Here is a 25948-nt window from a genome sequence, read left to right as displayed (position 1 = left end):
CAATTCCTAAATTTTGTGCAGGCTTGAGGAATAACGGAATACATGGAACAGCAAAAATGATGTTGGCAAGCTGTTTGGATTTATTTTAATTTTGTTTCTGTCGCATTTTGTTAGTTTTGCCGGATATCACTATTTATTTGTCACGGTAACAGGGACAAATGTTAATTTTGTAATGCATTTCACATGTTAAATCAAGTCGTGTTAGACTAAACTGTGCTGAACACAACAGAAGGTTTATGTTCCATGGATTTTTTTGGGTTAAGAACCCACAGAGGGTAGTTTCAGGTTCATTTATTCATTTATTTAATTAATAGTTTAATTTTTTTATTTTCTGACTTTAGTTCTGTGAAAAATCCAAAAGGGTTAAATGATTGTGGATATTTACATTTGGTAACTCCTGCAATCATCAGTTTTTCTGTTCCAAATAGGCCCCAGCCCCTCATCAGAGTAGGGAAAATGTATGTGGCCCTCACAGGAAATGTTCCTATTTTTTGCAGCAAGCATTGTACCAGGTAACATTTGCTCGAAATTGCTGTTTCTACCTGATATACATGATGGCGCCAGTCTCCCTCTTGCGCTGCCAGCCGATGGGGACTTGGACGGAGATGGTGTGGCGCTCATCGCTCGCCTTGAAGTCCTTTTCACCATTCATTGCTTAAGTGGGTTTGCGCTCACACCTACCAGGCTACTTCTGTCAGACATCCACCTCAATCTCTGCCACGCACGCCATTTTGCGACAGTCAGCAGGATGATCGTAGTAGAGTACGACAAAGGTGGGGATACAAAGGTGGCGCCAGTAAGGTAGGTTGACCTTACCGTTTGAACTGCTTCATAGTCGCAGTATCAATCGCCACGTAGACCTTCATTATTGCCATTAGTCTTTTCCAGCCATTCCAATCCAGCAGATGAGGAGAAACGGGCACGCTCGGGGCGGCCCGCCCTCACCCACACGTCTTAACCATAACTATTCAGTACCATTTGTCCTTTTTTTCAGTACAACATGTTGCTTCCTGAAGTAAGTAGTATTCCCACGCTTCCTGTACGGGTTAAAAAAGCATAAAGCAATTAAACGACATCAAACTATTCACATTTCTATTCATATGATATATCCGTTAATGTTTTCTTCCAATGAAACTGAAGTACAGTATACCAAAAGGATACATTGACTACATTATGATGTTTTCAATTCAGTGTGTAATATGTTTTTTCAGGCCCTTTTTACAGCATTTTCCCCACTTTACTCTATTACAAAAATTTATTTTGCTAAAAAATAAAACTTTGCATCAGTCCACCAAAGCTTCTTTAATTAGGTTTGTTCGCCTATACCAGGGGTGGGGAACACGTGGCTCTCGAGACGCATGCAGCTCTTGGCCAATAAAAATGCGGTTCTTTGCCTCATCATATTTTCCATATACTGTGGCTCTTCGCCTTGTTTCACGTTTAGTTTTTTTTTTGTGTGTATTGAGGGTGGACACTTTCCTTGAAATCAATACAAGAACAATACTTGTATTATAAGGAGAGGAGTGTGTTATGGGAAATAATATGTTTTTAATTGTGAGTGTTTGTGTGTGTGTCTCATGGCAGGTCAGAGCGTGGTGTGGCTCTTTGACTCTCACAGTTAAACATTTCGGCTCTTTGTGTCAAACTTGTTCGCCACCCCTGGCCTATACAGTAAGACTATTGGGTTAGCTTACGATATCTTCACATTACAATGTGGAATATGATTTTATGGGGCCCCTGAGTACAGCATTTTCCTTACTATACGACATAGTCAATTAATTTTGCATGCCGAAAACCGTAGAAACATTGCTGTGTTTATATGTCTCTTGGTTTGCATTTTAAAAAAGGTAAGCTATTAGCTGAACTCCCTCCCACAATTAATTTATCTTGATTCAGTTCAGAATCTTTGTGCTATGTAAAAACTTTGTGAGTCGGCTATCAAATACTGTAATTTCTTTACTGTACTTATTGGCTATGGGTCCAGGGCTTGCAGTGACACTAGAGAGAAGAAAAAAAAATGTGACAACCATGGAAATGAAGCTTGAGATGTATAAGAAATGAGACGAAGGGACACGCATTACCCTCGTTAAGTTGCATGGCTGTAACCAATAGACGATAGGGCAGGGGTCGGGAACCTTTTTGACTCAAAGAGCCATAAAAGCAAAATATATTAATTTTATTTTGGGAAAGAGCCACACCATATATTATGAGACAAATTTACTACAATGCTAAACACGCGCCCCAGACAAAAACTTAGTCTTCAGCACATTTATTTTTTATGATTTGATAAAAATTATGAAAAGAGAATAATGCCAGAGCCCGTGTCCCAAAATCAACAAACATACCAATTTAAACTTGTCTTTCTTGCAATTACTCAAGATCGGTTGAACTCACTTTGACCCTTTTTTTTCATACATATTGGTTTCAAAAGCAAAACGTCACAACATTCTGCAAAAAGGGAGCCTGATGTGCTTATCTATGGTGCAGACGGCGTAGGGTGAGAGTAGGGAGGGAGTGCTTGCACTTTTTGCATAGCTCCACCCATCCCTCCCACTCACCCAATCAAAAAACTTTAAGTTCTCTTCCGGTGTTTTGGCGTATTTACAGTGTGTTCTGTGGATTCATCATAAGGTATCTGAACACTGAAGACATAATATAGTGAGGTTTTATATAACAGATTCTTTAGCGATGTACAGCCAGAACGAGTTTTTTTTTTTTTTTTCGTGTGACACCTTGACTGTAAATTGTAGTGACAAACGTGCCCTATATATTCTGCCAAGCACTGCTTCGAAATCAGCTTTGGTATGGCTTTGTGTGTACCTGAACAGGATTAGTAGCCTACGTTTTGGACGAGATGGAGAAAATTAGCATGCAATCAAATTTGTCTCCGAGCCACAGGTACTCATAGAAAGAGCCATATATGGCTCGCGAGCCATAGGTTCCCGACCCCTGCGATAGGGCATACTATTAGAAAAATGGGGCGTCAATTAAAGCAGGGAAATTAAAAAGCATTACAATCCTTGCAAGTAGCAGATTAGAAATCAGTTTTTTTTTTTTAAACGCGTCATTACCGCTACCCTCTGAGCGCACCCGGTACGCCATTGGACGAGCTCAAGTCACGTCATACCAAGGTACCGTATTTTCCGCACTATAAGACGCACCGGGTTATAGGGCGCACCCCGAAAAAATAGTTTTTGGTCCTATTTTTGACATACATAAGACGCACCGGATTATAAGGCGCTACAATGGGAACGTGGACAAAACAGATGGTTCAGTCCAACTTATTACCCCCTTAACATTCCGAAAGCTTGCAAAGACGCAAATACGTGTCGAGAACACGTGCGGATGCGGTGTCCGTAAGATGTCACTCAAATGCATCGTTCCATCATTCGGAAGGTTAAAGTCTTGGGATTCAAGAAATGCTAACCATTCCTTATTATCCATTTTCCTTTTCGCTCGCAACTTTACTGTGCATATGACAATAAACACTTGGAATTTAGTTTAATTTAAAAATAGACACTCCATTCCATCCATTATCTGCACTGCTTATCACAGAAAGATCGAGTTCAGTCTGAAACAAGATACAGGGACAATATAAAACCCGGAGTAAGCTCACCGAAGTCGTTGTGTTCATAATAATGTGCAGGCAGTGTCCTCTTATATCCGTGAGGGTAGTAAATCCAGGAGAATACAATATTTACAAATACAGAATAGAAAAAATGCTTTCTCTATGCCGTCAGCCACATGCTATACGCATTCATCTTTTTCGGCCAATTGCAGGCTTTGTTTCGCCGTTTAAGCCAATGGCAGCCTGTAAATGATAAAAAGGATCCGCCCCTTGACCTCCGAATAACTTTAGCCAATAGTGATCGATTCAACTGATGATTGACACATCTTTTTCGGCCAATTGCAGGCTTTGTTTGCCGTTTGAGCCAATGCCAGCCTGTAAATGATAAAAAGGATCCGCCCCTTGACCTCCGAATAACTTTAGCCAATAGTGATTGATTCAAATGATGATTGACACATTGGTTAGCCAATAAAACGCCGGTAAATAAATCCCAGCATACACCGCGTACTACTTGGCGTTCGGGGAAAAATCTAGTCGGCGGCTGCAAGTTAGTTGGAAAACTTTGCAATTTAAAAATTGATCCATAAATAAGTCGCACTGTATTATAAGGCGCATGGTCAGCTTTTGAAAAAAATAAAGGCTTTCAGGTGCGCCTTATAGTGCGGAAAATACGGTAAATCTAATTTTATTTCTCCTTTACATGTATATTCATGATATTATTTAATCCTATACACATACGTTACACGTAAGTAGGCCTGGGCGTTAAAACAATAATGATACTTCTTGTTGTAAAATGTTTGCCAAAATAAAATAAAAACATTTGATAAAAGTCGACCATGTAAACTGCAAATACACCAACCTAACACCGGAAAAAATAGGGGCGCTAATGCAATTAAAAAACGCAAGTTCCAGATGAAAAGTCAGGCAACAACAACAAGCCAATCATTATGCAAGAGAGGGGAGAAAGCAGGAGAGCTATTGCAATTATTTCATATTCGCAAATATTTTTCGCATTCGTGATTTGCGTGTTTTTTTGCTTTACATCCTCCTACTTAGTGACAAACCCATGATTGAAATGTCAAGGAAATTACATCAGCGCAAAGAGACGCACTTGCAGAAGCAAAAAAAAAAAGAAAGAAAGAAAAGCAGACAACATCGGCTATCGCTTATGACGGTGCAACTTTTAGATTCAAAAACACATACCCCGTCAGTATTTGGGTCACATGGTGGGTTTATACCGAGCGACACCGGTAAGCCCCAAAATTTGAAAGAAGCGCTCTGTAAACTGTGTTTCAAGAAGGTGACAGTGAAAGGAGCTAACACAAGCTTACAGATTGTATCACAAAGATATATTGACACTGAATTTCTGCCATTAGTACACGTGTCGATACATCCGACCCGCACAGTTTCCTTGAATGTACAGATATAAGTAAAAGTTGTATTGTATTATGGCTACGTATAGTATTTTACCATAGTGCCGATAGTGCAAGAGGAGTAGCTAACCAGATGTGCAAAATGGGCAGTCAGGTTAACAAGTCAGGTAAACAGTAACATTAACACTGTAACAATAACGCTGTAATTACCATAGTGCAGAGAGCAATGTGCAATGAGTGGCAAGCTATAAAAACTGCCAGTAGTGCAAAAAGACAGATTAGCAGCCGTTTAGATTTAGGTTAACTATATGTTAGATTGACCATTTAACAGTCTAATGGCCAGGGGGACTAGACTACTGCGGAACCTGGTGGTCCTGCACCGCACACTGCAGTACCTCTTCCCAGAGGCTAGCAGAGTGAACAGTCCATGATGGGGGTCCCCGATAATGTTCTTAGCATGGGATAGGCAGCGCTTCTGGCCAATGTCCTGAATGGAGGGAAGTGTAGTCCCGATTATTTTCTCTGCTGTCCTCGTTACCCTCCTCACACTACCCCAGTCGGTTGACAAACCAGCGTTCAGACATGCTGTGCAAGTTTGATAAAGGTGTATGACCCACCAGGCAAAGCAAATTTAAGTTTACAAGTTCATATTCAAGCTGATGTCAAGTTAACAGAGCTTAAGCTGTACAATGGTTCTTTTTTAGTTTCTAAGAGAAACTATTTTTACTTAGTTACACACCTCCTTTTATCTTTGCAAGATGGCGGCGCATACAATGGATGCTGAGGCTCGATGCTCTCCAGCAAATCTTCTATTAACCTTGCAAGATGGCGGCGCATACAATGGATGCTGCAGCTCAATGCTCTCCAGCAAATCTTCTATTTACTACAGTTCTCTTGTCTTTTTTGCTTTCTCTTTTGGACACATGCGTGGCCAAAAATACTTACAGTAGGGACGAACTTATTCGATTGGGTGGGCGTCTAAATTTTGACTTTTCGGGCACTTTTTACACCGCCTATGATATCCCGAACGAGCTTCAAAGAGATCCGGCATCTTTGTGGACAACTATTCCTCCTACTAAACGACGACAAATACGCCGTAAAGACAGGAAACAGAAGCGTGGTTGCCGTTCGGGTTTATGTGTGAAGCGTGCGAAGTCGAAGGAGCAAGAAGGACGCGAAGATGTGACTAATTCCACCATTCATTCCTCGCCGGACAACCGACGCTTTAAACTCAACGCTCACGAACGGCGACATCTTGTGACCATCTCTAAAAAGACTACAAAGACTTCAGCTAAGTCAAATGATTCAGCAAAGCTAAAATTTGGTCTTTTAATATTAGATCGCTTGCTCCTAAAGCTTTACTTGTTGATAACATGATTCGTGATTATAAACGTAACTGTATCGGTCTTTGTGAAACTTGGTTACGCCCGGATGAGTTTTTACCGCTAAATTATGCTTCTCCCCCAGACTACGTGAGTAGCCATGTAGCATGCACGTTGAAGAAGGGTGGCGGCGTCGCGCTCATTTCTGAAAAAAAAAAAAAAAAAAAAACGCTCAAATTTTATCCTCGTACCTTTAATAATTACAAGGCGTTTGAGGCTCTTGTGGTGCGGTCCTCTCTATTGTCAATTTATGTAATAACTATCTATCGCGCACCTGGGCCATACACAACTTTCTTAAATGAATTTGCTGAACTTTTGTCTGAACTAGTAACCTATGCAGACACAATTATAATAATGGGGGACTTTAACATTCATATGAACTCCCCACTCAGTTCACTTACTGTTGCGTTTCGGTCTCTAATTGATGCATTTGGTTTTAATCAACTGGTTGATTTGCCAACCCATAAAATGGAAACACGCTAGACTTGGTTCTGACTCGAGGAGTTTTAATCTCAAACATTATGGTGTTACCGTGTACTACTGTTATCTCTGATCCTTATTTAGTTACATTTGAGGTGCTAGATAAATGTAGTGCTAAAAAAGCTGAAGGATTTAGCGGACGCAATATAAGCACTGGCAGTTTCTGAGCTCTTTGAACTCCTTCCTGGAGCAGTTGCGTCCATTCCTTCATACAATGGCTCGATTGACTCACTCATGAATGAGTTTAATACTACGCTGGCTAGTGTCCTGGATTCAAAAGCGCCCATAAAGCTTAAATCACGTCCTAAAAGACGCACGCCTTGGTTTACTGATGAAACTAGAACCCTTAAACAAGAATGCAGGAAACTGGAAAGAAAACGGCGCGCTACCAAGCTTGAGGTTTTCCATCAAACCTGGTGTGACAGCTTGTTAAAGTATAAAGCGGCCCTTGCCTCTGCAAAATCGGCCTACCTTTCGAAGGTGATTGCGTCTCAAAAGAACAATCCCAAAGCCCTTTTTGACACTGTAGCATCGCTTACAAGGCAACAGACTATCGCAGATAGTTCGACCCACTCTGCTCATGATTTAATGGTCTTCTTTACTAAGAAGATTCAATGCATACAGGAAGAAATTGCTAAAGACATTATAAATAGCACACATATTAAAGGGCTGAAATCTACAGATGCACGACAGGGTGGCTGTCCAGGGAATTTGTCCAGTTTTAGTGAACTGTCACTTGATGATCTCAAACAGGTGGTGAATGCGGCCAAACCGACAACTTGCCAGTTCGACCCGCTCCCATGTTCACTTATTAAAGGTCTTTTTAGCGTCCTTGGACCATCAGTTCTAAATATTATTAACATATCACTCTCCTCAGGTGTAGTTCCAGCAGCTTTTAAGTCCGCCGTTATTAAACCCACACTGAAACGACCCAACCTTGATCCAGAAATATGTAATGTATGTAATTATAGACCTTTGTCAAACCTACCTTTCCTTTCTAAAGTACTTGAAAAAGTAGTGGCACAGCAGCTGAATGATTTCATATCTGAGAATAACCTTTTTGAATCTATGCAATCAGGATTCAGGGCTAACCACTCTACTGAAACAGCTCTGATCAAGTTAACAAATGATCTCCTACTGGCAATGGATTCTGGCGCTTCATCACTTTTGCTGCTGCTGGATCTTAGTGCTGCTTTTGACACAGTGCACCACAATTTCCTACTAGAACGGTTGGAAAAATGGATTGGTCTCTCAGGAACCGTCCTCTCATTGTTCGGATCCTACCTCTCAGATAGGACGCACTGTGTTAAATATGGCGAAATTACATCTAAGCCCTTTAATGTTTCCTGTGGTGTTCCGCAGGGTTCAGTGCTTCGCCCCCTTCTTTTCAGCATTTACATGCTTCCATTAGGTGATATTATTCGCAAGTACAATATCAGTTTCCACTGCTATGCAGACGACACTCAACTATATCTTCCGTTGGAGGAATCTGCCACACTAAACTGTGGAAATTTGGAGGCCTGCCTCATTGAGATAAAAGAGTGGATGTCACTCAATTTCTTGCGTCTTAACTCTGAAAAGACCGAAATGTTAGTCATTGGTCCATCTAAATGCCGTGACTTATTCTCAAAAACTGCTGTGAACATTGACAAATGTCACATCACACAGAGTGACTCAGTTAAAAATTTAGGTGTCATATTTGACCGCGATCTGTCCTTTCAAACACATGTGAAGAAAATGACTAGAACCGCTTTCTTCCATCTTCGTAACATTGCTAAAATTAGTTCTATCAGTCGGATGCGGAAATTATAATTCATGCGTTTGTTACCTGCCGTCTCGATTACTGTAATGCACTACTCTCTGGTCTCCCGAAGTCTAGAATCAAGTCTCTTCAGCTGGTACAAAATGCCGCAGCGAGGCTTTTAACTAGGGACAAAAAAGTCCGATCACATCACACAGATTTTGGCTAACCTGCATTGGCTCCCAGTTAGCCTTAGATGTGATTTCAAGGTTCTCTTAGTATTATACAAAATCATACATGGACTTGCTCCCTCTTATCTTTCAGATCTGATTTCCCCCTATGTCCCGGTCCGAAGCCTACGTTCTGAGAGTGCCGGTATTCTGGTGATCCCAAGAGCAAAGAAGTGTTCTGCTGGTTCGAGAGCGTTCTCCATCCGGGCACCGGTGCTGTGGAATGCTCTTCCCCCTGAAATCCGATCTGCAACCTCAGTGGAAATGTTTAAATCTAAGCTTAAAACTCACTTCTACTCTATAGCATATGAATAACCTACTCTTCTCGTCAGCTCCAGAGCAGGGGAATGTATAATAATATTCTGAAAAATAGTCCGTGTAATAATCTGTGAAGCCCTTTGAGACTCTTTGTGATTTAGGGCTATACAAATAAAAATGACTTGACTTGACTGTTTACTGTTTGTTTTCAAAGCCTCAGAAGTTAAAAAAATAAGACTTGTTTTCTCTGCGTTAGCTGCACTCACTAGAAAATTGTCGAAATCTTAAAACTTGAAGAGAAGCGCAGAGACATTTATCTGCTCTGCTGTTGTATTCCCATTAAGAGTGTGTTGAAATTAGAGTTTTTTTTCTCATCTGTGCACATTATTTTTGCACTTAATTACGGAAAATAAAAGACCTTATTACCTGTTACTTTCCTGAAAATGTTTTAACCTAACAGGCTGAAATTATGCACTGTAGCATTTGTTTTAATAAAAAGAACAAAATGTTATTTTAATGAGGATTTCTTGATCAGTCTTGACCAATACATTGCTCTTTATGCAGGTGTTGAGTCTTAATATTAAGACAATATTATCATAATAGCATGTAATGCAGAGGGGATCTTTTTTTACTGACTGTCAGACTGATTTGCATTGTTTGAACATCATTCTTGATTTATGTCCCGAAAGTGTAAGAGTTATATTGCTTGTTTTTTTAGGAAATGACTGTTAAAATCGCAATTAACAAGGTTTGTGATGTAAATTGAATCGGCACTTTAGTATCGTAATACAATCGAATATTGACAAAAGCATAAAATCCAACCCATCTATAACATTTTCACCTGCTATATTACGCTGAAGAAAAAAACGATTCAGTCCCCAACGAGTGCTAGCAGACGTTCAACAAGCACCGGTGAGTAACAAAGGTTAGCTAGCATCGCGCAACCGGTGGACACTTGCAACGACAAGTGAGAACACCGTGACCTGTCACAGAGCACCATTATTTCCTGAGACTGTGGACCTGCTGAATCATCTGGCCTGTAACACAAAGCAATAACTTTTTTGTTTGATTATATGCAACATATGTTAAACAGAACATTTTCTTTCATCTATTTTTTTTAACATTGTCAGACACCTTAAGACTTTCGCACAAAAGGCTTTAATATTTTGTTGGGTGTAAATTTAAATGAGTTTGTGTATTTATTGTTATTTATTTTGGGGGAATGCAGGTTTACCTCAGATTATGTGCTTTGTTCCGTGTTTGGATGACCTCATTTATATGAGTTCTATTTTGTTAAATATTAATCATATTTGTGAAATAGTAGTTAAGCAGCATCTAGTTTTGCCAACTTTTACTCAGGGGCAACAATTGTACTTAAAATGTGAAAAAAAAGTGATGATTATTGATATGGACTGACAAATGTTTTATCGTGATAACTTTTGTCATAATTTGCCATGTATTATTTTGACAATGCTTCTATCTGGGGTACAAGGGGTCCAGAATGCAATAGGCACTTAGCATATGTTTCTATCCACTCCTATACAGCAAATTCCCTGTGCAATACCCAGCTCAGAACAGATTAATGCGGTATCCCGGGATCTACTGTACAAGTTTGAATCTGAGAAACAAATCATCCTTGCTTGTGCTGCTGACTAATGACAACAGGGGAAAGAAAGTCTGTGCAATGAGGTGTTGAGAATAGTGGCACTCGTAAATCAAGGTTATGCTCAAATCAGATTTAAAAATAAGATTTATTGAAGAGACGTCAAGAAAAAATACTTTTGTTCATCTATTTCCGGTAAAACACACTCAACTCTAAGATTTCTGGGAGAGTAGAACATGATAACATCCAACATGGTACTTCAACACAATGAAAAACTGAACTTTCTCTTCCTTAATAAGTAACTTAATTGACAGTGGGGGGATAAGTATTTAGTCAACCACTAATAGTGCAAATACTCTTGAAAATACTAGAGAAGCCTGTAATGAGAGACAGAAAGTGGAAAAAACAGAAAAACCTATTGTTTGAGTTCTATAAAGAATTTATTTGCAAATCATAGTGGAAAATACGTATTCGGTCAATACAGATTCAGATCTACTTTATTGTCATTCTAGTACACGTGTATACAGAACGAAATGTCGATACATCTGACCCGCACAGTTTCCTTGAATGTACAGATATAAGTAAAAGTTGTATTGTATTATGGCTACGTATAGTATTTTACCATAGTGCCGATAGTGCAAGAGGAGTAACTAACCAAATATGCAAAATGGGCAGTCAGGTTAATAAGTCAGGTAAACAGTAACATTAACACTGTAACAATAATGCTGTAAGTACAATAGTGCAGAGAGCAAATGTGCAAGGAGTGGCAAGCTATAAAGAACTGCCAGTAGTGCAAAAAGTCAGATTAGCAGCCGTTTAGATTTAGGTTAACTATATGTTAGATTGACCATTTAACAGTCTAATGGCCAGGGGGACTAGACTACTGCGGAACCTGGTGGTCCTGCACCGCACACTGCAGTACCTCTTTCCAGAGGCTAGCAGAGTGAACAGTCCATGATGGGGGTGAGAGGGGTCCCCGATAATGTTCTTAGCATGGGATAGGCAGCGCTTCTGGCCAATGTCCTGAATGGAGGGAAGTGTAGTCCCGATTATTTTCTCTGCTGTCCTCGTTACCCTCCTCACACTACCCCAGTCGGTAGCGCTCCAGCCTCCACACCACACAGAGATACAGCTGGTCAGGATACTCTCTATGGTGCCCCTGTAGAATGCGATGAGGGAAGGTCGGGGCAGGTGGGCTCTCCTCATCCTCCGCAGGAAGTACAGGCGCTGCTGTGCCCTCTTAACCAGTGATGCAGTGTTCACGGACCAGGTGAGTTTGTTTGTAATGTGCACCCCTAGGAACTTGATACTGCTGACAACCTCCACAGCCTTGTTATTGATGCAAAGTGGGGCATGGTTGGGCTGGTTTTTCCTAAAGTCGACAATGATCTCTTTAGTTTTGTCAACATTCAGGACCAGGCTGTTGTACCTGCCCCAGCCCACCAACTGCTCCACCTCCTCTCTGTAGGCCAGGTCGTTGTCGTCCCTGATGAGGCCCACCACTGTTGTGTCGTCAGCATACTTCACGATGTGGTTTGTGGCGGACCTAGGGACGCAGTCGTGTGTCATCAAGGTGAACAGCAAGGGGCTCAGGACACAGCCTTGGGGGGAGCCCGTGCTGAGGTAGATGATATCTGAGATGTTCTGACCTATCCGCACTGATTGGGGTCTGTCACTGAGGAAGTCCAGCAGCCAGTTCCGCAGGGGGCTGTTGAAACCCAGGAGTCTCATTTTGTCTACCAGATGTTGTGGGATGATGGTGTTGAATGCTGAACTGAAGTCCGGGAACAGCATCCGCACATGGGTGTTCTTCTCCTCTAGGTGTGTCAGGCTCAGGTGAAGCGCAGAGGAGATGGCATCCCTGGTGGAGCGGTTTGTCCGGTAGGCAAACTGAAAGGGGTCGAATGAGGAGGGGAGACTGGAGGTGATGTGCTCTTTAACCAGTCTCTCAAAGCACTTCATTATGATAGGAGTCAGTGCAACGGGCCGGTAATCGTTGAATGATAAGATCTGGGGTTTCTTTGACACTGGGATGATGTTGGCAATTTTGAAGCATGATGGTACTTTGGCTTGGTCTAGCGAGGTGTTGAAAATGTCTGTTAGTACACAAGCCAGCTGATCGGCGCAATCCCTAAGTATCCGCCCCGGAATGTTGTCCGGGCCTGGAGCCTTCCTTGTGTTGACCCCTCTCAGGGTCTTTCTCACGTCAGTTGAGTCCAGGTGGAGTGCTCTTTCGTCCTGATTTGGAACCGCTTTCGCTGCAGGGGTGCCGTTTTGTGCCTCGAACCTTCCAAAGAATTTGTTGAGGTCATTCAGAAAGTCCATGCTAGTGTCCTGCACTGGGGCGGTGGTTGGCTTGTATTTGGTGATGGCCTGAATGCCTTTCCACATATCCCTGGTGTTGGTTGTACTGAGGAAACGTTCCTGGATTTTTTGACTGTGCGTTCGCTTTGCTAGTCTGATAGCACGGTTCAGGTTAGCCCTCGCTGATCTCAGCGCCTCCTTGTCACCAGATTTAAAGGCAAGGTTCCGTACTTTTAGTTGTTTGCGTATCTCAGCAGTCATCCAGGGCTTCTGATTGGCACGGGTGCATATACTTTTGGTATTGCTGACGTCTTCTGCGCATTTACTGATGTAGGCTGACACAGAAATGGCGTACTCATCTATATTTATTTTGTTGTTGTAACTGGCAGCCGATTTAAACATGTCCCAATCAGTGCAATCAAAGCAGTCCTGTAGTGCCTCCATTGCCCCCTCAGACCACACCCTCACCTGCTTCACTAAGTTTTTCTCTGGTCAGCAGGGGCTTGTATGCTGGAATTAGCATAACAGAAAGGTGATCTGATGAGCCAAGGTGGGGGCGGGGGGCTGCTTTATATGCACCTTTGATGTTTGTGTAGGCCAGGTCTAATGTGTTCCTACCTCTTGTAGCAAAGTTTACATGCTGATGGAAATGCGGGAGAACTGTTTTCATATTGGCCTGGTTAAAGTCCCCCGCCGCAATAAAAATGCACTCGGTGTAAGCATGCTGCAGTTCACTCACAGTTCGGTAGAGAACGTCCATTGCCTCCTTCGTATTAGCGCTGGGGGGCACGTACACGGCAGTAATGATGGTCGCGCTAAACTCCCTCGGTAGGTAGAAGGGTCTGCAGATCACCGTCAAAAGTTCAATGTCTCGTGAGCAGTGATTCGAGATTATCTTCGCATTTCTACACCAGTTGTTGTTGGTATAAATGCATAGACCGCCACCCCTGCTCTTGCCGGTGAGCTCGCCGCTTCTATCAGCGCGGAAAGCAGTTAGCCCCACAATGCTAACAGCGTCATTCGGGATAGATGAGTTTAGCCATGTCTCCGTCAGAATTAAAGCACAACAGTTCGTCAACTCGCGGTTCGATGTGAATTCCACTTGTAAATGGTCCAGTTTGTTGTCCAGGGAGCGGACGTTGGATAGGAAAATGGATGGTAGAGGCGTTTTGAAGGGTTTGGCCTTCATCCGAGCCGTTAGCCCGGCCCGACAACCTCGTTTCCTTCCCCGGTCACAGCGCTGCCGCTTGCCACTTTTACTCGCTGCTTTGTAGGCCGCTGTGTTCTGTTGACGTAGCACTCCGAGGCTAAGTAAACACTCCAGAGTGATCGTAGAAATTTGCGCTGGATTTCTGGATGTTCGCAAATCCAGCAAAAAACTGCGATCGTATTTTAATCTGCAGTTAGAGTTGTCTTTGTTCGCCCTCATAAACTGAGTCGAAGATTGGGGTTTTTGACCAGAATGTGAGAAACTGTCGGGAGCAGATTCAGCCGCAGCCATACAGGGCGCCGCCATTTTGAATATTTTTATATTTTATATTACAAATAGTTAACCTAAATATTGTATGTCCCCTTTGTTGGCAACGGAGGCGAAAGGTTTACTGTAATTCTTCACAAGCTTTTTCAAGCACTGATGCTGTTTTTTTTGATGCAATTCAATATTATTTCTCCTCCAAACCCTAGAACCTGTGTTCTTCAGTCGTCTTCTGGATCAAATAAATACTCTCTAAGGAACCGCAGACGGGCCTGGACATGTACTGGCTTCAGCAGGGGCACGTGTCTGGCAGTGAAGTATTTGAATCTCTGGCGGCACATTGTGTTACTGATATTAGCCTTTTACTGTGGTCCCAACTCTCTGCAGATCATTCACTATGTCCCCCTGTGTGATTCTGGGATTTTTGCCCACCTTTTTGTTATAATTTTTTACACCACCACAAGCAGTGTTCATTTTACCTCTGAAAAGTGATGGGTCTCGGGGACTCACATGCTCAAAAATCTATGGGTCCCCAAAATTTAGTGTTATCGAGGTTGAAATTGTAAATCGGTGACCAATATATAATAAAAATCTATATATTCGTTCAGTTTTAATCATCACAATTTATTGGTAATACAAATCAGTTATCATGTTGTATATTCGGACTGGTGTAAATTTAAAGCTTTGTTGGATATAAAAAAAATTGTTGTGCGAGTCATTAATCTTGGTGTGGCACACTGATTTACCAGAAAATTTGAAAGTGGCACTCCACACCGAAAAGGTTGCTGAGCCCTGCATTATAGAAGTTAAAGTTCATCACGTTTGGAGCACGTGTTTTCGTAAAAGAAGAGATTATGTATGTCAGATGCTGACAGTGACAAGCCATCTGGGCCAGCCAAGTGATGAGAGCACAACTGAGAAAAAATTACTTCAGATCCGCGTTGCTGCTGCAAATACGGGATAAACTGGCATTTGTTTGCGCATTTTGAGAAAACTTATCGTATACACTGTCCCAATGCAAATCAACAACGTTTTTTTTGTGATCTGGCACCAAACGCTTACCACTTAGCACGTTAGCATTAGCCTGCCGGAGTGTTGCTGTGAACATCACACGCAGTTTCTCGTACGAAAATGAACTGTGTTAATGTGCACTGATCAATTCCATCACCAGGGAAAAAACCGATGCCAATAAAAACGCCTTTCCGTTGCTCTGGTCACAGCTCGACTGGCTTAAGGTTAGCATAACCGAGCGTTGGCCAGAAGCGAAAACGCAACGCGGACGCCTTCCACCAGGCTTTGGTGAATCGTTGGGGGCGGGCGGGGTACGAAACCCCCCGCTTGGTTAAATTCTTTGCGAGAAAAAAATGCCGAAGTGGAGCAGAGGAGCAACAACAGGCCAAGACTGGGCCCTCGTAACCATCATTAGCTAGTCGTGCTATAGCTCCGCGTCTATACACAACACATGCGCCTTCTTACCCGAGTAGCTCAGCGAATAGTAAGAAAACGACAAGTACCGTATTCCAAAAAAAGGCACAGGGGGGTCTGTTTGCGATAATAACGAGAAAAGAATGAAAACCTACCCATTGGTTAGCTCTGCAGATTGGACATGATGGAGAGACCGACTACGCATGCGTGGTGGCAGCCAGGGGAGGTGATGTCCCCACAAGACGTCAGACACCCTTTAGAGTCTAAAGTTTAGACAATAAAAAAAAATCCTAAATAAACACAGTTAATACAGTACATGAATTATGGATGTAACCAGCTCGTTTGGGGGTGCTTGATAACATTTATCAAACGTTCCTTGCCTTAATAAAGGACCGATGGAAAATGTCAGATTATTTTTCTAATTAAAAAAATAAAAATGAATGTCGCTGCGTCTGAAATACCCCACTGCCTTGAAATGGTTTAGTCCAGTATATTCCTAGCACCGCTTGTTGGCCTGGAGTGGGACATGCGCCACCAGGCTGTATTGGCCCGAGACACACTAAAGGAAATTGTGCCCTTGCAACCATGGTCCAAAAATGTTTGTGTGTGTTTTTGCTCCCCCCCCCCCTTTTTTTTTCTTTCTTTGTTATTGTATGTGTTTGTCTTGCGTCGGTCACCCCTATTGAGGGATATGACCAAGGTAGATAGATGTACATTTTGAATGGGGGGGCGATTTCACATTGTGCGATTTGCAACCAATCAGCGACGACAACAACGATGGAACTGCAGTAGAAAGCCGGAAGTACACAAACGTAGTCTTTTTTTCCCCGCAATTTATCAGTCGCTTGGCGATTTGATTGTTCTCGCCATTGATGCAATTCGGGTTGATTTAGGAAAAAGTGCAGTTGTGATCAGAAGATAAACAGTTTTCGTGCAACTGAACTCAATAGTAAGGAACGACTTTGTCTCTGCGTGTTTTACCACTCAATATTTCCAAAAGTGCATGACATTTTGTTCCTTACCCCCTGGTTAATTTGGTTCCAGAGTCGTGCGATTATGAGCAAACGAAAGACTAAAGAAGCGCAAAAACAAGTCGAAGAATTCGCACAGGTTTGTTGTCAACGGTTGTGTCTCATATTTCGACGTTAAACCGTTCCAGGTTAAATGTTGAGGTCTGAATTTATTTTTTCCCCAAGAAATTATGGTTAGTCGATTATTCTGTTCCGGCCCATACGAAAATCAAATCAATGTTCGCTTTTTTGATGAATGAATGAATGAAAACTTTATTTCGAACATTAAAATAAAAACAGAACATAAACAATAACTCAACAACAAAATAATGTTACATAATATTTTCGAAAAGGGGTAGTAAGAAGCAGATGCTTATTTTCCCTATCCCTTCATCTTCCCTATGAAATACACCAATGATAATAACAACAATAGTAATAATATTAAATAATAACAGTTATGATATAACAATAGCAACAATAACAACAAAGTTAACCCTAGTTCTCAACACACTATTCCCAATCTCTCGTATCACTCATACCCATCTTCATCTCTGTATTCCACCAGTAATGTTTTTTGTATGTCAATTTGAACAAGTGAATAGTTGGACATTGTTTGATTTTGTCTTGTAAATTGTTCCAAAGTTTGACTCCACACACAGACACACACATACTTTTCCTGGTTGTTCTCACCTTTGGGATTATGAATTTACTGCAGCCCCTTAAATTATAATTTCCATCTTTCCGAATGAATAATTTCTGGATGTTTTCTGGCACTATGTTTTGGTTGACCTTAAATAGCAGTTGTGCAGTCAAACATTTTACTAAATCATGCAATTTTAATTATTTGGACTGCAGGAATAAAATTCTAGTATGATCTCAATATCCTACCCTGTGTATGTTTCTAATTGCACATTTTTGGAGGATAAAAAGGGGCTGTAGTGAACTTTTGTAATTATTTCCCCAGACTTCTACACAATATGTTTAGTATGACAGAACTAGAGAACAATATAATAAATGCAATGCATTATAGTTTAAAATGAATTTGGCTTTATTAATTACTGAAATGCTTTTAGATACTTTAGTTTGTATGTGTCTGATGTGTGTTTTTCAGCTTAATTTATTGTCTATTATAACCCCTGAAAACTTAATTTCTGATATGTATTGCAGCACCATCCATTTTTACTTCTAAATATTGATTTGCGTTGCGATTACCAAAGAATATTACTTTTTTTAAATTGAAAGATCATTTATTTATATCCATCCATACTTTTAGGTTATTTTTTTCTCCTGGATGAATTTTTTTGTACCACTAGGAGAACACTAAATACTCCAACTGTCCCTTTAACATTGTATGCCTGTCAACTTAAAAGTTTCTCTCATATTTTATGTTTTTGACCAATTCAAATTGTACACGCTGCATAACAATTTTAGTTTGGCCAATCTCATCTTGCCCTTTTTGTCTCTAATCATTTGTTATTTATAGTAAGCAACAATAAGTTTACTGCAAGTAGGGGAATGAATAAGACAGATGCTGAAATAATAGTGTTGTTTATTTGGTAAGTAAAATGAACTTGTTAACACAAATGTTCTTTGTTTTTATTCGACTTAGTCTGTCTTGGTATGTCTTGCTGTGAGTGTTGTATTTGTTAGGTTTATTCTAGTTTAATGAGAGGAATTGCAAATATTAAAAAGGGTAGCAATTTGCTGAGGTTTACAGGTATGTAACTGACTAAATAGTTTTAAAATGCATGCCCTGTGTGATTCCTATTTTTTTCTCCCTGTTTTTTTTTTGGGTTCCAGAGTCAAGCTATCATGAGCAAATGAAAGACCAAATAAACTTCAAAATTGGTTTAAGAATATATGTCACAGGTTTGTTAACAACAGTGGTCCCTCAGACTTCGATTTTAATAGGGAGTCTTGGTCAAATTGATTTTTTTTTCTATAAGAAATCATGATGAACTGATAAATCAGTTTTTGCCGTATGAAAATTCCAAATCCTTAAGTGCAGGTGGATGTAAATGAAGGAGGTTGTAAATCAGCTGTTACCAGTACTGTACAACAGATAATATTGAAAACTGCAATCTGCTGCCACAGGTCAAATGTGTTTTTTTTTTCTCGAAAATGTTGTTTAAGGGTTTGAAAGCTGTGAGGCCAATGTTCCCTCTAAGCGGCAATGTGCACTGCCTAGACCTTGTCACCGCACAAGATCTATTCAGCGCATAAAAATCAGGGCTTGAGATTAATTCACTTGCAAATTCAACTGGAATTAAGTGCATGTGGGTAAAACAACTTGGGTTCCCTCTGTGGTGTGTTTAAACCACATTTTGAAATCAATGTCAGCACGAGATTGAGTAAAGCAAATTTAGCGCGCATGTGAACTGGAACTCACGTGCAAGGAGAGAGGGAGAGGTGTAGAGTGTGGTGGCGAGGCCAATGGAAGAAATCGTTCCTGATGCACCTAAGCGACTAATGGTATGCTGTGATTTGAATGTCAGCTTCAGAAGTGTCTTAGAGAGCGACTTTGCCATAATGAGCTTCCAAGCGGGCTTGAGGCTCTGGAGGCACAACACAAGTAAGTTGAAATCTCATCCGGCACATTGCATCTCCCATAATTCACCTTTTCCTTGCAGACACTTGCTGGGGTTGCTACAGCAAACTGCAAGCCAAGGAGAGAGCAACTCTGTGCTTATTGTGGGTCCGAGAGGATCGGGGAAAACGGCGGTGAGATCACATGAATGAATTTCTTGTTGGGAGGTGCAATCACATCCCGTTTTTTGTTATTGTTATCCTCAGTATGGCGTTCCATGAGTGTAAAATAGGTTTCTTGGTGCCAGGGTTGGCAACGCACAGCTCGGGAGCAACATGCAGCTCTTAAGCACTGCCGAGTGGCTCTGTGGTATTTTTTTTAAATGTTTGCAAATTGAAAAAAATATATGAGGGAAATATACTTTTATTTTAATATGGGTTTTGTTGGAGGCCAAAATGACACAAACTATCGTTTTCCAATGCTGTAAAAATGTGTAAAATAAATAATACACTCCAACTCTGGGTGTTACTGCGTAAGGGCCCGGTCACACAGCCGTTTGCGTCTGTATCGCGGGTAAAATTTTGCGTTTTTTTTTTTTTTTTTTTTTTTTTTTGCCCGTGGTTGCCCGCGGTATAAAATGCGCAAACAATAAGTCACTTTTTAAAGCAGCAGTGTCACAATTAAACGGGGTACTCTTAATTTCAAATCTGAAGACACATTACCTGGGTGAGAGCACAATGCTTATAAGCACTTTTTTCAGTAACAAATTAGCTGTTTTTATGAGGTGATTTCCAAGTTTTGCCAGCATGTATTTTGAATGACACTTGGTGATATTATTTATATTTTATTGGTGAGGCCCAAGAATGGCTGCTTTTAGCATCAACAGAGAGATGCTGCTGCAGTGTTTTACCCATGTACCAAAATCTGCTCAGAAATAGGGAGAAACTTAAACTGCATTAATATGGTTTTATTTACTTAACCTTATCAAAAGGCTTCTGTTATATTTTTTTATAACCGCATGCTATGTTTTATTGCACTCTTTTTGTTGGCCATTTAAGGGGCACATTATGTATATTCCATTTTATTTTTATTTATTTTTTTGAATCCTCAAAATGAAAATGACATCAACAATGATTTATTCATGCATTTCTTTAATTTTATCAAATTAACGAAACATGCTGTAATTCATTGATATTGTGGTGACATTAAACTTGAGAAGGTGTCCTACAATAGAGTAGTCATGTGGTGCAACATTCTCCACAGTGTGCGCTGCATTAAGTGTTGTAATTTTGATAGTTGGCTAATACAATACAACGTGTTGCATTTGTTAAAGGCTTATGTAAAGCTATGTGCCCAATGACATGTTGTCTACGCATTGGACGTGACTTGCTGTGTCCATATAAGTAACTTGCTGCTCTTGTTGTCAGCTGCCGTTGCATATGTGCACCTGTAAAGAGTAATGTGGGATTTCCACTAGTGCCGAATTTTTTTGTCTATGTATAAAATCATGTTCCATTAGTGTTCACATTTTATATATGCATATATGTCGTCTGCGAATGTAAGTGTCGATGCTCGTGACAGTCAGCTGTCGTTATACTGTATATGGGCACATGTAACATGTACTATGGGTTTCCATTTGTGCCAGATTTGTTTGCATAAATTGACATTCCATTAGTGCCAACATTTTGCTGCTAGATACAGTGGGTGTTGAAATGTACATGAGCAATGATACTTGTGTTTTTTCATCAAATACTGGCCTACGTTGTAAACCCCTAAACAATCCTGTAAACTCTGCCTAAAATCTCAATCAAGACGTAACCAGAATAAATTGAATGGTGTTCTTTTACAGTTTGGAGAATCTGGACGGTTTTGGTCTCTTTTGAAAGGTTACACTCTGAAGTTTTGTCCCAAATGGAAATACTCACTGAAAATGCTACTAACAATAGGTAATTAGAGTTGGAACACAAAGAGATAGAAGGATTTTAATCCCACCTGTTTTTTTTATTCACATGCCTGCAGAAGGTAGCATTGGCATCTTAGCTGGAAACAGATGGGACAATAGCATGAAGCCTTAACTGGTCCCAGGTCAAATATGATCACAATTTAAAAACTAAACATGTTATTATACACAATTTTCTCAAGGTACTGTATATCAAAATTTTTCCAAAAGTGGCCATTGAGACTACCAGTTTACAGCTCTAAAACCTGTGCAACAGTATATTGTATATTGGCCATTTTTTTAAACATTGTGAAAGAAATGTAAATGTTTGACTACTCTTTCCAGAAGCTAATCACTGATTGTGCACACTTACGCGTAATAATAATGGGTAAAAATGGATCCCGAGTTTCATTAGGCACGTTTATTTTTGGCTCAGATTTAAATATTCACTGTAAGTATAAATACTTTTATGTTGGGTATTTCATTGGCTAACCAATGTCACATTTGAATTGGTCACTATTGGCTAAACATTTTTGAAGCTAAAGTAGGTCATGTCTGTTTTCTCAATACAGGCTATGGCAGGCTAAGGGCCGTGAAAAAAAGCTTGTCTGTTTACTTCAAAAGGAAATCATTGGACGAAACAGATTCCAACAATAAGAATGAAAGGATGCAGATTTTTTTCAAATCTGTCTGCATTATTGATGTATTTCAGTGTCTGGTGACAATCGTAAAGACACGTCTTATATATTACGGTTTGTCTGACGGTCCGCCGGCAGAACGTTGTCAGAATTTTAGCACTAATGGAACACAATAGTACAAATTAGACGTGCACATACTGTATACAATACCAGGTGTTATCGACCCAAAAACAACACTAACAAGTGGGGCAAATACGTATTTAGTCAAACACCAATTGTACATGTTCTACTAGAAAAGATTAGAGAGGCCTGTAATTCTCAACATGAGTAAACATCAATCAAGACAGAATGTGGAAGAAAAAAAACCTAGAAACCTATGGTTTGATTTTAAAATATTTTTTTTCCAAACTAGAGTGGAAAATCATTATTTGGTCACCTACAAATGAGCAAGATTTCTGGTTGTCAGAGGTTCAACTTCTTCTAACGAGGCTCCACTCGTCACCTGAATTAATGGCACCTGTTTAAACTTATTATTGGTATAAAAGACGCTGTCGAAAGACACCAGAGGCTGGGAAGACCGAACTGCAATAGTTAAGACGTTTGGAGTAAATCAAGCGTGGGAGCAATTATTAGAAAATGGAAGACGTAAAGAAACACTGATAATCTCCCTTGATCTGGGGTTCTGTGCAAGATCTCACCCAGTGATGTCAAAATTGTAAGAAGAATGGTGAAAAAAAAATCTAAGAATATTAAATCTTTAGAAAACTACGATCTCATTTAAGTCTGCTGGTTTTACACAGAAGACAAATTGAAGAGAGGACAGGTCACATAATTTTGCTACTAATAGAACTCCATAATACTTTAGCTCCTGAAATGTGTGCTACGAGACCTGTTGCATGACTCAGAAGTGCAGACAAACCTCCTGCAGGTCCACCTCACCGGTATGTAGCCCTTCTCGCTCGATAATCCTTTGGTGTGCCGTTTGACCTATATTTTGTGTGTGTGTGTGTGTGCAGGCCTCTTGCAGACGGACGACAGAATTACCCTCAAAGAAATAACGCGACAGCTCAACCTAGAGAATGTTGTCGGGGATAAAGTCTTTGTGAGTGTCGACAATGCTCATTTCAAATATTTTGAAAGGGACCAATTTGCAATGTACAGACTGAAGTTTCCGGTAAAGCTGAGTGACATACATCTGTGTGCGAGTCTTCATTTAATCTTAATATCTAACATAAAACATGGTGGCAGCGGTATTATCGAATTCATAGACGCTAATGGATGTCGAGTGACGAAAGTGAGCTGAAAGAAGAAGCGGAGGACAGCGTAAACGAACGTGAGAAGATAATGCATGCCCTCGGTCTGAAACTTCCGCCAGCTACCGGAGCTAACCTCCTCTGGTGGACTCGCTAACACGAGGTGGTGTATGCCTGGGCACAAAGATTTCCATCTCTGGCGAACTTTTGGCTTAGCGTGTGATGTCACCCACTCCGCTAAACGGAACTCCGGAAAACGAAAAATCTCGGCATATATGCAATTTATTCAAAATTATTATTTTATTTCGAAACTGATCAAAATCAATTATATCATTTTTCACTCACAAATATATTTGAATATCTCAAATAAAAAGTTTCCAAATTAAACTGAAAACCAACACTGAATAATATTACTTCAATGATCAAAAATTAAATGTTTTGTTTCTTATTGTATCAAATATTGAAAAGAAAATTATGAGGGTTTTCTATGACTTTGTTATATTAAATACATTAGTGAGCTTTAAAGAACTTTCTTTGGATTGGCACCCAAGTTGGTCATGCTTTCGTCCCTCCAGATAAAAGATAAACTTAGCTATATTTATATTTCATATTGATAAAGCATATTGTTTTATGAAATGTTTATTTTTTTAGTACAAGACAAGTTACTTATCTACCCCTTAAACAAACAAAATAAAGCATTGAAGCAGCTTACGAATAAATTCCACTTACTAAATCTCTTTCTTAAGTAGGGGGGTGTTTGTGTGTGCACGTGCATGCCTGTGCGCTTCCTCTCACAAATCAAGTGTGCACTTTAGTGGCGAAGTACATAGTGCAACGCCAAAATGCCACTCCAGCCCCTAAGTACGCGTAGCACTGAGGTGGAGCGCCGAATTGTGTTACAAAAGTAAACGTACAGTAACTTTAAAAGAATTTCAATCAAGTAATTGTAAAAAGTAGTCATCAAAATATATACTTGAGTAAATATAAGTGCATGCTGTGCAGATCCTGCACATGTGTGTGTATTTGAAGCACAATGTAAAGCGCTTTGGGAGGTTTTCATTGACTTAAAAAGTGCTACCTAAATGCAGACCATTTACCAAATATTGCCTTCAGGGAAGCTTTGCTGAGAACTTGGTCTTCTTGCTGGAAGCCCTTAAGCAAGGTAAAAATGGAGTCTCCATTTTTTCCCCCCTTGCCTGTGTTTGTATTAACTTGAGTTTACGTGCAGGGGACCACAGGAGCACTCTTCCAGTTTTGTTCATCCTTGAAGAGTTTGACTTGTTTGCTCAACACAAGAACCAAACTTTGCTGTACAATTTGTTGGACGCGTCCCAGTCGGCCCAGGCGCCTGTCACTGTGGTCGGGCTTACCTGCAGGCTGGTGAGTGGTCCTGCCCTTTTCTATTTTTTTCAAGTGACTGTATAATAAGCAATGCTGGGCACGTTAACTTAAAAAAATAGTTCTAGTTACTCGCTACTTTCTCCAAAAAGTACCTGAGTTAGTAACTGAATTACTCTATAGTAATAGTAATTGGTTACCAGGGAAAGTAACTATCAGTTACATTAAAAATAAGTTGTATGTCAAAAAATTTGACATTTTCTGAGTAGCATTCAAGTAAGTTGAATGGAGAAGAACAGACACACCTTGTAATCAATGTTCCCTGTAAGCTTCCACAGGTTTGAGCAATAACACAAAGTTTGTGAGCGTCGCTTGGAACAATGGTGGGCGACATCCATCCCAGGTGTGGCACACAGATCATTTTAAAACATGTCCACAACCTGAGATCAAATCAAGTTACCTTCTGCTGGCTTTCCAGCAACACTAGTTATTTTTTTTTTTTAATTTGAATAAATTGCTTAATGCAATATTGGAGTGGCAGATAGACGAGTGGTTAAGAAAGGAATGATGGATTGTGTGTTGCTTAGTAGGAATATGTGTGGGAGATTGGTGGATGTAATTGTACTGAGAGGTGAAGCTGTTGGAATGTCTTACCACTATCTAGTGAAGGAAATATTAAGAGTGTGTTGTAAGTGGCCGGGTTATGGAAAGAAAATGCATGCAAGAAAAGTGATGATCATTAATTAGAGGAAGCAGGATAAGTACAAGGGAAGATGGATAAAGTGTTTTGAATGGTGAGGGAGAGATCTATAGATTGGTTGGAGGAAGAGTAGGAATTTCAGAAAACATGCTTGAAACGCAGCACAGTTGAGGTATGTGGAATGCGTAAGGTTGGCGGAGGTGTAAGGAAGAATAGTGAGTGATCGAATGAAAATTTGAGAGCAGCAGTTGTGGAAAAAATAAAGGTATTTGAGGAATGGTTGGAGAGTGATGATCACAAAATATATGTACAGAATGAAAATAAATTGTTAAATGCGAATTAAAGATAAGGGAAAACGTTGACAGAGTTTTGACGAGGATAAATGAATGTTTTGGAATGAAGTGGAGAGGATAAGGAAGAGACAACCCAGGAGGAGAGTGAAAGATAATAATGACAGGTTGTGTGAAAGACGGTCTGAGTATTTCAGCGAGCTGTTAAATATGACTGATGAAAAGGAGGCATGTATTGTCTGTGAGTTGTGGACAGATGTCTTTGTTAGGTGAATTGAATGAGAGGGTGATTGTGAGGGAAGGGGTGGATGCAGTTGATAAATGGAGGGAAGAGTGCTTGGTTGGATGGATGCATTGTGGAGCATACAGTATAGTAGGTGGTGAATCTGTAATAGCGTGTCTTAAGTTTTGTGCT

General features: G+C 40.4%; 2 protein-coding genes across 8 annotated transcripts in view; one reads left to right on the top strand and one right to left on the bottom strand.

The window, feature by feature from the left end:
- Window positions 1-16106, bottom strand: part of mbd5 (methyl-CpG binding domain protein 5) — a 65308-nt gene extending 49202 nt beyond the window's left edge. For 5 of the 6 annotated variants that reach the window (XM_088333055.1, XM_088333058.1, XM_088333059.1 and 2 more), the window contains exons 1-3: window positions 15994-16106; window positions 817-1037; window positions 543-714 (exon numbers count right to left, since the gene is read on the bottom strand). In XM_088333055.1, coding sequence (XP_088189181.1) covers window positions 543-652 — 110 coding nt within the window. In that variant the 5' untranslated portion in view covers window positions 653-714; window positions 817-1037; window positions 15994-16106. Of the gene's footprint in view, window positions 1-542; window positions 715-816; window positions 1038-6384; window positions 6469-15993 lie in introns of all 6 variants that reach the window. The other variant, XM_088333056.1, reaches the window with a different exon arrangement.
- Window positions 16107-16561: 455 nt separating this feature from the next.
- Window positions 16562-25948, top strand: part of orc4 (origin recognition complex, subunit 4) — a 34389-nt gene continuing 25002 nt past the window's right edge. The window contains exons 1-8 of one of the 2 annotated variants that reach the window (XM_088333054.1): window positions 16567-16787; window positions 16883-16948; window positions 19344-19420; window positions 19479-19569; window positions 22818-22893; window positions 22969-23054; window positions 24319-24367; window positions 24434-24585. In XM_088333054.1, coding sequence (XP_088189180.1) covers window positions 16895-16948; window positions 19344-19420; window positions 19479-19569; window positions 22818-22893; window positions 22969-23054; window positions 24319-24367; window positions 24434-24585 — 585 coding nt within the window. In that variant the 5' untranslated portion in view covers window positions 16567-16787; window positions 16883-16894. Of the gene's footprint in view, window positions 16788-16882; window positions 16949-19343; window positions 19421-19478; window positions 19570-22817; window positions 22894-22968; window positions 23055-24318; window positions 24586-25948 lie in introns of both variants that reach the window. The other variant, XM_088333053.1, reaches the window with a different exon arrangement.

This window comes from Urocampus carinirostris, chromosome 3 (genome assembly GCF_059441175.1).
Source record: "Urocampus carinirostris isolate Australia breed hairy pipefish chromosome 3, RoL_Ucar_1.0, whole genome shotgun sequence".
Classification (NCBI taxonomy): domain Eukaryota; kingdom Metazoa; phylum Chordata; class Actinopteri; order Syngnathiformes; family Syngnathidae; genus Urocampus; species Urocampus carinirostris.
Note: the sequence above shows the minus strand (reverse complement) of the source record. Positions and strands in the feature narration are given on the sequence as shown.